Genomic DNA, 14,710 nt, shown 5'->3' with positions numbered 1-14,710 from the left:
TCGCACACAAAACCTCCTTTACCCCCTCCCTCCAACCTTTCCTAGGCCGACCCATACCCCATCTTCCTTCAACTACAGACTGATACACTCTTGAAGTCATTCTGTTTCGCTCCATTCTCTCCACATGTCCGAACCACCTCAACAACCCTTCCTCAGCCCTCTGGACAACAGTTTTGGTAATCCCGCACCTCCTTCTAACTTCCAAACTACGAATTCTCTGCATTATATTCACACCACACATTGCCCTCAGACATGGCATCTCCACTGCCTCCAGCCTTCTCCTCGCTGCAACATTCATCACCCATGCTTCACACCCATATAAGAGCATTGGTAAAACTATACTCTCATACATTCCCCTCTTTGCCTCCAAGGACAAAGTTCTTTGTCTCCACAGACTCCTAAGTGCACCACTCACCCTTTTCCCCTCATCAATTCTATGATTCACCTCATCTTGCATAGACCCATCCGCTGACACCTCCACTCCCAAATATCTGAATACATTCACCTCCTCCATACCCTCTCCCTCCAATCTGATATCCAATCTTTCATCACCTAATCTTTTTGTTATCCTCATAACCTTACTCTTTCCTGTATTCACTTTTAATTTTCTTCTTTTGCATACCCTACCAAATTCATCCACCAATCTCTGCAACTTCTCTTCAGAATCTCCCAAGAGCACAGTGTCATCAGCAAAGAGCAACTGTGACAACTCCCACTTTATGTGAGATTCTTTATCTTTTAACTCCACGCCTCTTGCCAAGACCCTCGCATTTACTTCTCTTACAACCCCATCTATAAATATATTAAACAACCACGGTGACATCACACATCCTTGTCTAAGGCCTACTTTTACTGGGAAATAATTTCCCTCTTTCCTACATACTCTAACTTGAGCCTCACTATCCTCGTAAAAACTCTTCACTGCTTTCAGTAACCTACCTCCTACACCATACACCTGCAACATCTGCCACATTGCCCCCCTATCCACCCTGTCATACGCCTTTTCCAAATCCATAAATGCCACAAAGACCTCTTTAGTCTTATCTAAATACTGTTCACCTATGTGTTTCACTGTAAACACTTGGTCCACACCCCCCCTACCTTTCCTAAAGCCTCCTTGTTCATCTGCTATCCTATTCTCCATCTTACTCTTAATTCTTTCAATAATAACTCTACCATACACTTTACCAGGTACACTCAACAAACTTATCCCCCTATAATTTTTGCACTCTCTTTTGTCCCCTTTGCCTTTATACAAAGGAACTATGCATGCTCTCTGCCAATCCCTAGGTACCTTACCCTCTTCCATACATTTATTAAATAATTGCACCAACCACTCCAAAACTATATCCCCACCTGCTTTTAACATTTCTATCTTTATCCCATCAATCCCGGCTGCCTTACCCCCTTTCATTTTACCTACTGCCTCACGAACTTCCCCCACACTCACAACTGGCTCTTCCTCACTCCTACAAGATGTTATTCCTCCTTGCCCTATACACGAAATCACAGCTTCCCTATCTTCATCAACATTTAACAATTCCTCAAAATATTCCCTCCATCTTCCCAATACCTCTAACTCTCCATTTAATAACTCTCCTCTCCTATTTTTAACTGACAAATCCATTTGTTCTCTAGGCTTCCTTAACTTGTTAATCTCACTCCAAAACTTTTTCTTATTTTCAACAAAATTTGTTGATAACATCTCACCCACTCCCTCATTTGCTCTCTTTTTACATTGCTTCACCACTCTCTTAACCTCTCTCTTTTTCTCCATATACTCTTCCCTCCTTGCATCACTTCTACTTTGTAAAAACTTCTCATATGCTAACTTTTTCTCCCTTACTACTCTCTTTACATCATCATTCCACCAATCGCTCCTCTTCCCTCCCGCACCCACCTTCCTGTAACCACAAACTTCTGCTGAACACTCCAACACTACATTTTTAAACCTACCCCATACCTCTTCGACCCCATTGCCTATGCTCTCATTAGCCCATCTATCCTCCAATAGCTGTTTATATATATGTATATAAATATATATATACATTTTTTTTTTTTCAACAAGTCGGCCATCTCCCACCGAGGCAGGGTGACCCAAAAAAGAAAGAAAATCCCCAAAAAGAAAATGCTTTCATCATCATTCAACACTTTCACCACACTCACACATAATCACTGTTTTTGCAGAGGTGCTCAGAATACAACAGTTTTGAAGCATATATGTATAAAGATACACAACATATCCCTCCAAACTGCCAATATCCCAAACCCCTCCTTTAAAGTGCAGGCATTGTACTTCCCATTTCCAGGACTCAAGTCCGACTATATGAAAATAACCGGTTTCCCTGAATCCCTTCACTAAATATTACCCTGCTCACACTCCAACAGATATATATCTCACATATATCTCACCATAGCAAGTAATGCAGAATCTTCATAGGTGGATGCTGGATGATGAGCCCCTTTAAAATCTATTATCTTTTCCCAATTGTCACGAACTTCCTCAGGCGTAACCAAGGCCTCTTGTGACTTTTGGCACATAAGTCCTTCAGTTAATTCCCATCTAACTATTAAAACAACAGTAATTATTTAGTGATTAAAAAGGTATTTTGCACCTTTCCTCTTTGAAGTCAAAAGTTCAGCAAACCATGTGAAATAGATTAAAATTAAGTTCAGTGTTTCAATACAAAAGAAACATATACTATGTCTGATTATTATCCTTTCATTCAATAACACTGGTCAACCAAGGTCTAAGTTTATGTTTGTGTGTGTATCTGTCTAATAATGAGATGCTGAATACAAATCTGAACTTGGAGCCCCATAGCTAAAAGATACAAGGGAAACTTTAAGGTAAGTTGGATGGCAGATTACTGCTGGACATGTGTGGGAAAGTAATACTGAACTTGAAATTGAACTAAAAAACTGTGATGCAAATATGTTTGTATGACTTTGTAAATCACACTTAATATTTATGACTGTTAGGCAACATTTATCATATGGCTCTCCAGCTTTAACTAGACAAATTATTTATCATACAATTTTAAAAATTTTAAATGACAGACTAAACAAGCTCAGATTAATGATCAGTGCATCAAACTTAGCTTAAAACAGCCAACTTGATTTCTGAAATGGATAAAAAGTTAAATTATGACTAAATTTTGCTGGCTAGTGTAACTTAGGAAGCAATGGAAATCAGATCCACTTAAGTACACAAGGCTAATTCATACATTCATGAATGCCTCTCACTAAGGTTCAACATATTCATCTAGATTCCATATTTTCTCTTTTTTCAACACATCGGCCATCTCCCACCGAGGCAGGATGACCCCAAAAATGAAAGAAACACTTTAACCATCATTCAACACTTTCACCATCAATCACACATAATCACTGTCTGGAAAGTGATATAGTGGAGGCAGGATCCATACATAGCTTTAAGAAGAGATATGATAAAGCTCACAGAGAAGGGAGAAAGTGACCTAGTAGCGACCAGTGAAGAGGCAGGGCCAGGAGCGCCCAGATACGACAGTTTAGATGTCACTCCAAGCAGCCAATATCCCAATTCCCTCCTTGAAAATGCAGGCACTGTACTTCCCATTTCCACGACTCAAGTCCAGCTAACCAGTTTCCCTGAATCCCTTCATACTCCAAATTCTCTGCATAAAATTCACACCACACAACACCCTTAAACAAGAAACCTCCATGGCCTCCAGCCACCTATTATTTTTTTTTTTTCAACAAACCAGCCATATCTCTCAGAGGCAGGCTGGGATACGGCCTCGGTGGTCTGGTGGCTAAAGCTCCCGCTTCACACACGGAGGGCCCGGGTTCGATTCCCGGCGGGTGGAAATTCCGACACGTTTCCTTACACCTATTGTCCTGTTCACCTAGCAGCAAATAGGTACCTGGGTGTTAGTCGACTGGTGTGGGTCGCATCCTGGGGGACAAGATTAAGGACGCCAATGGAAATAAGTTAGACAGTCCTCGATGACACACTGACTTTCTTGGGTTATCCTGGGTGGCTAACCCTCCGGGGTTAAAAATCCGAACGAAATCTTATCTTATCTTATCTTACAGGAGAAGGGGTTACTACCAACTTACTAGTAAGAAGTAGTAAGACATGCCTGAAAACTTGCATGTTTATAAGACAGAAAAAAGACACCAGTAATCCTACCATCATGCAAAACAATTACAGGCTTCCATTTTACATTCACTTGATGGGATGGTAGTATCTCCCTGGGCAGCTGCTGATTACCAACCTACTACACAGAAGGATTGCTTTTTTTTTTTTAACACCAGCCATATCCCACCGAGGCGGGGTGGCCCAAGAGGAAAAACAAAAGTTTCCCCTTTTACATTTAGTAATATATACAGGAGAAGGGGTTACAAGCTCCTCGCTCCAGGCATTTTAGTCATCTCTTACGACATGCATGGCTTATGGAGGAAGAATTCTGTTCCACTTCCCCATGGAGATAAGAGGAAACAAACAAGAACAAGAACTAGCAAGAAAATAGAAGAAAAGTCAGAGGGGTGAGTATATATATGCTTGTACATGCATGTGTAGTGTGACCTAAGTGTCAGTAGAAGTAGCAAGACATATACCTGAAATCTTGCATATTTATGAGACCAAAAATAGACACCAGTAATCCTACCATCATGCAAAACAATTACAGGCTTCCATTTTACATTCACTTGACAGGACGGTAGTATCTCCCTGGGCAGCTGCTGTCTACCAACCTACTACACAGGAGGATTTTTTTTTTTTCAACAAACCAGCCGCATCCCACCAAGGCAGGGTGGCCCAAAAAGAAAAACGAAAGTTTCTCTTTTTAAATTTAGTAATTTATACAGGAGAAGGGGTTACTAGGCCCTTGCTCCCAGCATTTTAGTCGCCTCTTACAACACGCATGGTTTACGGAGGAAGAATTCTGTTCCACTTCCCCATGGAGATAAGAGGAAATAAACAAGAACAAGAACTGGAAAGAAAATAGAAGAAAGCCCAGACGGGTGTGTATATATATGCTTGTACATGTATGTGTAGTGTGACCTAAGTGTAAGTAGAAGTAGCAAGACGTACCTGAAATCTTGCATGTTTATGAGACAGAAAAAAGGACACCAGCAATCCTACCATCATGTAAAACAATTACAGGTTTCCGTTTTACACTCACTTGGCAGGACGGTAGTACCTCCCTGGGCAGTTGCTGTCTACCAACCTACTACCTATAAGAAGGATTATTATTATTATATAAAACAATCACAAATACTGCATGAAAAAACAATATAAATTTCCCTCACTTTATGTGAATTTGATATTAAGCAGTGTCCCATTTCTTTCAGTAACTATATACAATATACATTCACCATATGTGATCAGTGCTTTTCACAAAGCATACTGAAGTACTGACATCCTGCCTGAGCTTAGTACAATTGCCATGTGATCAGAATGCATCTACTGCATAAAGCAAGACACCTTATTGTAATGTTGAAATCTGCTCTGAAATACAACACAATATACAGATCTGCATGGCAGCACACACTTACACTTTCCATACCATCCACCAGCAGCCTTGTAAAGTCCACCGCTGTCTTCACAGTCTTCATGACACAACCACAACACCAGTGGAGCCAAAAATTCCGGCTTAAGCTCGTCAAACATTTCTGAGATGAAAGAATGCTAATGTAAATTAAAAGTGAATTACAATTTTATATGATTCATACAGATACAAAAAAAAATGAAAATGATGCATGGAAACTACTCTCTTAATATATTAGTGGCAGGATAATGCCAATAACAAGAAATATTTTATAACTGGCTTGCATCAAGCAGATAGGACGAAATGTGAAAATTAACCCCTTAACTGTCCAAATGCAGTTCTACGTTTTCACAACTAGCGCTCCTAATGTAGATAAACGTTTTATTTTTCCTGCCTCCAAATTTGGCACAACTGGCCTGAGATGCCTGGTCAATACAGAATGGGTCTTAACAATCAAGTGTGTGTGTAGTATTAAAAAGATCTGGGATCATTTAGTACCTTGTGGGAGCACCAGTTCAATTGAGTGCCAGCTAGAGCAAACAGCGTGGCTAACACCTAGGATTAATTTACTTTTCTTTTTTTTTTTTTAAACAAGTCGGCCATCTCTCACTGAGGCAGGGTGACCCAAAAAGAAAGAAAATCCCCAGGAAAAAAATTCTTTCATCATTTAACACTTTCACCTCACTCACACATAATCACTGTCTTTGCAGAGGTGCCCAGATACAACAATTTAGAAGCGTATATAAAGATATATAACATATCCCTCCAAACTGCCAATTTTCCAAACCCCTCCTTTAAAGTGCAGGCATTGTACTTCCCATTTCCAGTACTAAAGTCCAGCTATATAAAAATAACCAGTTTCCTGAATTTTTTTTTTTTTTTTTGTTTGTTTTTTTCAACAAGTCGGCCGTCTCCCACCGAGGCAGGGTGACCCAAAAAAGAAAGAAAATCCCCAAAAAGAAAATACTTTCATCATCATTCAACACTTTCACCACACTCGCACATTATCACTGCTTTTGCAGAGGTGCTCAGAATACAACAGTTTAGAAGCATATACGTATAAATATACACAACATATCCCTCCAAACTGCCAATATCCTGAATACCTTCACTAAATATTACCCTGCTCACATTCCAACAGCTCATCAGGTCCCAAAAACCATTCGTTTCCATTCACTCCTAACACGCTCGTGCATGCTTCCTGGAATTCCAAGCCCCTCACCAACAAAACCTCCTTTACCCCCTCCCTTCAACCTTTTCGAGAAAAATCCCTACCCCACCTTCCTTCCCCTACAGATTTATATGCTCTCCAAGTCATTCTACTTTGATCCATTCTCTCTAAATGACCAAATCACCTCAACAACCCCTCTTCAGCCCTCTGACTAATACTTTTATTAACTCCACACCTTCTTCTAATTTTCACACTCCGAATTCTCTGCATAATATTTATACCACACATTGCCCCTAGGCAGGACATCTCCACTGCCTCCAGCCACCTCCTTGCTGCAGCATTTAAAACCCAAGCTTCACACCCATATAAGAGTGTTGGTACCACTATACTTTTATACATTCCTTTTTTTGTCTACATGGATAACGTTTTCTGTCTCCACAAATACCTCAATGCACCACTCACCTTTTTTCCTTCATCAATTCTATAATTAACCTCATCCTTTATAAATCCATCTGCTGACACGTCAACTCCCAAATATATGAAAACATTCACTTCTTCCTTACTCCCTCTCTCCAATGTGATATCCATTTTTTTTTATCTAAATCGTTTGATACCCTCATCACCTTACTCTTATCTATGTTCACTTTCAACTTTCTACTTTTACACACCCTCCCAAACTTGTCCACTAACCTTTGCAACTTTTCTTTAGAATCTCCCATAAGCACAGCATCATCAGCAAAATGTAACTGTGTCAACTCCCATTTCATATTTGATTCCCCATAATTTAATCCCAACCCTCTCCCCAACACCCTAGTATTTACTTCTTTTACAACCCCATCTAAAAATATATTAAACAACCAGGGTGACATTACACATCCCTGTCTAAGACCTACTTTTACCGGGAAGTAATCTCCCTCTCTTCTACACACCCTAACCCAAACCTCAGTATCCTCATAAATACTCTTTACAGCATTTAGTAACTTACCACCTATTCCATACACTTGTAACATCTGCCACATTGCTCCCCTATCCACTCTATCATGTGCCTTTTCTAAATCCATAAATGCAATGAAAACTTCTCTACCTTTATCAAAATACTGTTCACATATATGCTTGAATGTAAACGCTTGATCTACACATCCCCTACCCACTCTAAAGCCTACTTGCTCTGCAATCCTATTCACTGATGTCATGTCATATTAATTAACACTCCCCTTTTACGAGGAAACTGATGTTGACCCCAAGATAAAGCTTTGAGATGGATGTGGCCACAAGTGGTTGAGGAAATATCAAAACCCTCGATAATATCCTATGTGCAACATTTGTGCCACATCCTTTCATCCTGTCACTCTGCCAGAATGTCCTATAACCTTTGCCCTAAGTAAAGAGAAACGATTCTGAGACGTGTAATATGTAAACCATACCCCCGGCCGGGATTGGACCCGCAGTTTATTTCCAATCGTGTCATTACGATTTCTTGAGTCGTGTAATATGTGTTCGGCCGGCCCACCAGCTAACTGGTTTCCCTGAATTCCTTCATAAGCGTTACTTTGCTCACACTCCAACAGCACATCAAGTCAAAAACCATTTCCTTCCTTTCGCTCCAATCTAACACGCTCGCAAAAGCTTGTTGGAAGTCTAAGCCCCTCGCACAAAAGCGACTTTCCTAAGATGATCCCTACCCTGCCTTTCTTCCACTGCAGATTTATACACCTTCCAAGGCATTCTACTTTGTCCCATCCTCTATAAATGCCCAAATTGCCTCAACAACCCCTCTTCAGTACTCTGGAAAATACTTTTAGTAACCCTGCACCTCCTTCTAATCTCCAAGCTACAGATTCTCTGCATAATATTCACACCACACATTGCCCTCAGACACAACATCTTCACTGCCTCCCGCCTTTTCCTTGTTGCAACATTCACCACCCATGCTTAACACCCATATAAGAGCATTGGTACCACTATACTCTCATATACAGTGGACCCCCGCTTAACGATCACCTCCCAATGCAACCAATTATGTAAGTGTATTTATGTAAGTGCGTTTGTACGTGTATGTTTGAGGGTCTGAAATGGACTAATCTACTCCACAATATTCCTTATGGGAACAAATTCAGTCAGTACTGGCACCTTAACATACTTCTGGAATGAAAAAATATCGTTAACCGGGGGTCCACTGTATTTCCCTCTTTGCTGCTATGGATAACGTTCTTTGTTTATATACTGCACATCCTACAGACTTCTTCATCTTCAATACTGAAAAATTTTCAACACCTTACATACCATATATGTACTGCAGAAATAACTCTCATAAAAAGGATGAAACCATTACTGGTACATAAAACTGTTTATTTTACTACTACTTTTTGTAAATAAACAGCAATGTTTCAAGGACTAGTATTCACTTTCACCTTTCTTATATATCTCTGCTTCCCAAGGAAATCCTCCAAAAATGATGTCTTTAAAAACTTTTATTATGTTATACACCTTCAAGAACTCATACATTAATAACCTCGTACTATATTTAAAGTATCACTAACCTGGTGGTAGGATACCCTCTGTCATACGGGTGCCACTCACAGGTGTTATGGTGTTGCAATGGACGTTATATTTATAACCTTCAATTGCTACAGTATTGCTGAGGCCCAATAATCCAAGTTTAGCAGCACTGAAAAAAAAAATTGGATTCACTTTCATGCAGAAGTCTTTTAAATTTTTTTTTTTTTTTCAACAAGTCGGTCGTCTCCCACCGAGGCAGGGTGACCCAAAAAAGAAAGAAAATCCCCAAAAAGAAAATACTTTCATCATTCAACACTTTCACCACACTCACACATTATCACTGCTTTTGCAGAGGTGCTCAGAATACAACAGTTTAGAAGCATATACGTATAAAGATACACAACATATCCCTCCAAACTGCCAATATCCCAAACCATTCCTTTAAAGTGCAGGCATTGTACTTCCCATTTCCAGGACTCAAGTCTTTTAAATGATAACTGAAATATCAAGCTACTCGCCAATTCTATTACCATCCTTGTTATCTTTTTCCATTACATACTGTTACATACATAACATACAAACCCATAATAGTCTGATGGTGCTTTTGCAGACTTAATTATAAATATTCCTCCAGTTTCTTTCCCTCTCTCATCATTTCTCTCTCTTTCTACTCATAACTGTCACATTCACATTTTTTCTCTAAAACATACCATAGTTTACATGCAAAGTATTAAAAATAATTATTTATTTATTTTTTTTTATTATCACACCGGCCGATTCCCACCAAGGCAGGGTGGCCCGAAAAAGAAAAACTTTCACCATCATTCACTCCATCACTGTCTTGCCAGAAGGGTGCTTTACACTACAGTTTTTAAACTGCAACATTAACACCCCTCCTTCAGAGTGCAGGCACTGTACTTCCCATCTCCAGGACTCAAGTCCGGCCTGCCGGTTTCCCTGAATCCCTTCATAAATGTTACTTTGCTCACACTCCAACAGCACGTCAAGTATTAAAAACCATTTGTCTCCATTCACTCCTATCAAACACGCTCACGCATGCCTGCTGGAAGTCCAAGCCCTTCGCACACAAAACCTCCTTTACCCCCTCCCTCCAACCCTTCCTAGGCCGACCCCTACCCCGCCTTCCTTCCACTACAGACTGATACACTCTTGAAGTCATTCTGTTTCGCTCCATTCTCTCTACATGTCCGAACCACCTCAACAACCCTTCCTCAGCCCTCTGGACAACAGTTTTGGTAATCCCGCACCTCCTCCTAACTTCCAAACTACGAATTCTCTGCATTATATTCACACCACACGTTGCCCTCAGACATGACATCTCCACTGCCTCCAGCCTTCTCCTCGCTGCAACATTCATCACCCACGCTTCACACCCATATAAGAGCGTTGGTAAAACTATACTCTCATACATTCCCCTCTTTGCCTCCAAGGACAAAGTTCTTTGTCTCCACAGACTCCTAAGTGCACCACTCACTCTTTTTCCCTCATCAATTCTATGATTCACCTCATCTTTCATAGACCCATCCGCTGACACGTCCACTCCCAAATATCTGAATACGTTCACCTCCTCCATACTCTCTCCCTCCAATCTGATATTCAATCTTTCATCACCTAATCTTTTTGTTATCCTCATAACCTTACTCTTTCCTGTATTCACCTTTAATTTTCTTCTTTTGCACACCCTACCAAATTCATCCACCAATCTCTGCAACTTCTCTTCAGAATCTCCCAAGAGCACAGTGTCATCAGCAAAGAGCAGCTGTGACAACTCCCACTTTGTGTGTGATTCTTTAAAAATAATTATCAGCACAAAAATAATCACAAAATGGAGAGGAAAGAATGCAACGGACAAGTGAAGTAGTAGCAGCAGCTACACACACCGAGACACGTTCTTAAGCTTCCCCAGAGCTCAGGCTTTGACCCAAAGCTGGGAGTATGGCTCCAAAAGGATCCTATAATGGTTGCTGCCTTTGCACCTCCTGATATTGTCTGCTGCTATGCAGCTGCCACACCCTTCAAGCCCAGTGTGGGCGGGGTTTGTGGTAGCCCAAGGTACCTAGCTTCTCCTTCTGAGCCCTGTGGGGGTGGGGAATGGGGCTAGGCCTGGGGACAGCTGGTCCCAGATGATGAGAAGGTACTTGTACCTCCCCCCACGGCAGACATTGGTCTGAGACACTCCCAGGACAGGAGCCAAGGCTGGTCACCTCTTGGAAAAGGCCCAGGACAGACAAATCTACAACAACAACCACAAAATATCCATCTCATTAATTTTGATTAATATTATTTTAAGCAAGTGTGTATATGAAGATGTAATTACCTACAATCATGTACATACCATATCCTCTTTTCAGTTACAAACTCCTGAGTCCCAGCTGTGAGGTTCATCCAGACTCAACAGCCCTAAAAAGCCCACATAACACTGGGATCTGAGCTTTGGGGGCCCCTTACATAAGAATCTGAGACTCCTAAATTTCACATCCCATTTTTGAGAGATTCTCTTGAACTCTTCAAACTAAAAGTTGAATTTGAAGGCTTGAGCCTGTACAATACAGTACACTGTACTGTATATAGGTGCACTGTTTGTAAATTATGTACCTATATACAGTACAGTGTACTGTATTGTACAGGCTCAAGCCTTCAAATACAACTTCCAGTTTAATGTGTTCCAGAAAATCTCTCAAAAGTGGAACCTGCATTTGAGGGGGTATCAGATTTGAATGTAAAAGTTCCATATATGTGGCCTCCTCCCCACAGCTCAGATTCCAGTATTATCAAGGGTTTATCAGGACCCATGAACCTGGATGTACCTCAGAATACAGTTACAGGCACTGAGCAAAGCTCATGGAATCTTAAGTTTGATGCCATTCAATATGGTACAAACAGCACAGCATTTAATTATATGTACATTGTGTATTTTTAATATTATGTCGATATATAGTATTCATTTTTGTCAATAGCTAAAATGGAAATATTGTTCATTAAAGTACTAATCCATTTATATTCTCATATCTTTAGTATTCACATTAGGTAGGATGTGTTCTATAACTTAACAGCTTCCATACCAGCAAAATCAGTTCTACTGACTGTCTGCCGATCTGCTGTAGGTTAATGGTCGTTCAGCAGTTCAGATGCATACTGGGAGTTTTGTCAAGCCTCAGTGGTGAGCGAGCACTCAGCTACCTGCTGGCATCTCCATCTCTCTCTCTTTCTCTCTCTCTCTGACCAGCTATAGTAGGAACACAGCATACGCTTCCATGTTCCTCCTCCTCCACTCACCTTTGCGAGTCTTGGTAATTTTGGGATTTTAGTACCATTTATGGAGGACACCACTGTTTGTCCCCAGAAAGACTGTTTTTTGTCTATGTACTTAAATACTATTGTGTGCTGTTTACTAATGATGTGCAAGCAAGTTTGATCTCTACTTTCAGCAAGCTGTGTTTTGTCCAATCTGATGTTAAGAGTATTTAGGGGCTTGTTCTGGTGTGCCAGTTTTCCTTCTGCATTGTGTATATATATTGTTGTACTGTTAAGTATTACATGCACAGTAATATACCTGATGGTACAGTTTATGACAATCAGTGTACTACTGTATTTGAAAAGTTGTTCACTAAAGTATTTTGTATAGTCTTTTCTGCATCTCTTTCTTAATTTAATTTACAAGTGTTTCTTTTGTCCATTTTGCTTCTTGTTCCAAAACTCACCCCTCTCTAACTTTTAATAATAATACAGTATCTTTATTTCTACAAGTACATGTGTAAAGTATACAGGCCTGGTTGATATCAATGACATATTACTATATAGAAAGCCGCTTGTTATGCGGAGCATTCCAGGCAAATTAGTTCAACTTTGTCCCAGGATGCGACCCACACTAGTTCACTAATACCCAGGTACCTATTTTACTGATGGAGAACATAGACAACTGGTGTAAGGAAACACATCAAATGTTTCTACCCTTGCTGGGAATCGAACATGGACATTCACCGTGTGAAGTAAGAACTTTTGCCACCAGGCCACCATATCCTTACACAAATTTTCATGTGTTATCACATCTCTAAAGCTCTATATTCTTATAATAATAATAATAATAATAATAATAATAATAATAATAATAATAATAATAATAATAATAATAATAATAATTGTAGGTAGTAGGTTAGACAGCGACCACCCAGGGAGGTACTACCGTCCTGCCAAGTGAGTGTAAAGCGAAAGCCTGTAATTGTTTTACATGATGGTAGGATTGCTAGTGTCTTTTGTCTGTCTCATAAACATGCAAGATTTCAGGTACGTCTTGCTATTTCTACTTACACTTAGGTCACACTACACATACATGTACAAGCATATATGTACACACCCCTCTGGGTTTTCTGCTTTTTCTTTCTAGTTCTTGTTCTTGTTTATTTCCTCTTATCTCCATGGGGAAGTGGAACAGAATTCTTCCTCCGTAAGCCATGCGTGTTGTAAGAGGCGACTAAAATGCCGGGAGCAAGGGGTTAGTAACCCCTTCTCCTGTATAAATTACTAAATTTAAAAAGAGAAACTTTCGTTTTTCTTTTTGGCCACCCTGCCTTGGTGGGATACGGCCGGTTTATTGAAAATATAAATAAATAAAAAATAATAATAATAATACAGTGAACCCCCGGTTAACGATATTTTTTCACTCCAGAAGTATGTTCAGGTGCCAGTACTGACCGAATTTGTTCCCATAAGAAATATTGTGAAGTAGATTAGTCCATTTCAGACCCCCAAACATACACGTACAAACGCACTTACATAAATACACTTACATAATTGGTCACATTCGGAGGTAATCGTTATGCGGGGGTCCACTGTAATATCTTTATTTTTACAAGTACAGCTGGGCCCCACTTATATGGTACGTTAAGTTTCAGGCTATTGCCGGAAAGCAGACATCGCTGGAAAGCAGACATCACTGGAAAGCAGACATCACTGGAAAGCAGAACGCCATTTTTTCCACTTATAAATGCATATAAATGCCAGACAACAAGTTTACACTACCTTATATTAAGTTAGTAATAGAACTAGGCATTAAAAAGCACAAAGTAAAATAAATACACAGTACATTCATTACTTACCTTAAAATATTTGTAGTCTTAATGCAGGGCGAGAGGTGAGTAGTACAGTACTTATTTGTAGGTAGTCAGATGTAGGTAGCCCTGGCTCCCTGTCCCAAATTTAATATACGATATTTAAAGTAGCCCAGGAGATAAAATACACATACAATACACTCATTATTTACCTTAAAATGTGTGTAGTCTTAATGTAGGATGAGAGGCGAGTAGTATTTATTTGTAGGAAGTCAGGTGTAGGTAGCCGGTAGATGTAGCCTGCCTGGGGTACATAGCTATAGTACAATATTTAATGCAGCCCAGAGCCATATGATTACCATCGACATGCCTTATTCACTAAGTTTAATCGTTTCTAACAACTACCATTAGATGCCACCAGAAACATAATGAGAAGT

At 40.0% G+C, this 14,710-nt stretch overlaps 1 protein-coding gene across 1 annotated transcript in view; it reads right to left on the bottom strand.

Moving 5' to 3' along the window:
- LOC138851667 (peroxisomal multifunctional enzyme type 2-like) overlaps positions 1–5,658 on the bottom strand; it is a gene marked incomplete at its 5' end in the record, with an annotated part of 34,142 nt that extends 28,484 nt beyond the window's left edge. The window contains 2 exon segments of the mRNA XM_070081026.1: positions 2,413–2,567; positions 5,542–5,658. Coding sequence (XP_069937127.1) covers positions 2,413–2,567; positions 5,542–5,658 — 272 coding nt within the window.
- Between the last annotated feature and the right edge of the window lie 9,052 nt (positions 5,659–14,710).

The sequence above is a fragment of the Cherax quadricarinatus genome, unplaced genomic scaffold (genome assembly GCF_038502225.1).
Source record: "Cherax quadricarinatus isolate ZL_2023a unplaced genomic scaffold, ASM3850222v1 Contig1483, whole genome shotgun sequence".
In the NCBI taxonomy this organism is placed as follows: domain Eukaryota; kingdom Metazoa; phylum Arthropoda; class Malacostraca; order Decapoda; family Parastacidae; genus Cherax; species Cherax quadricarinatus.
This window is presented reverse-complemented; position numbering and strand designations above follow the sequence as displayed.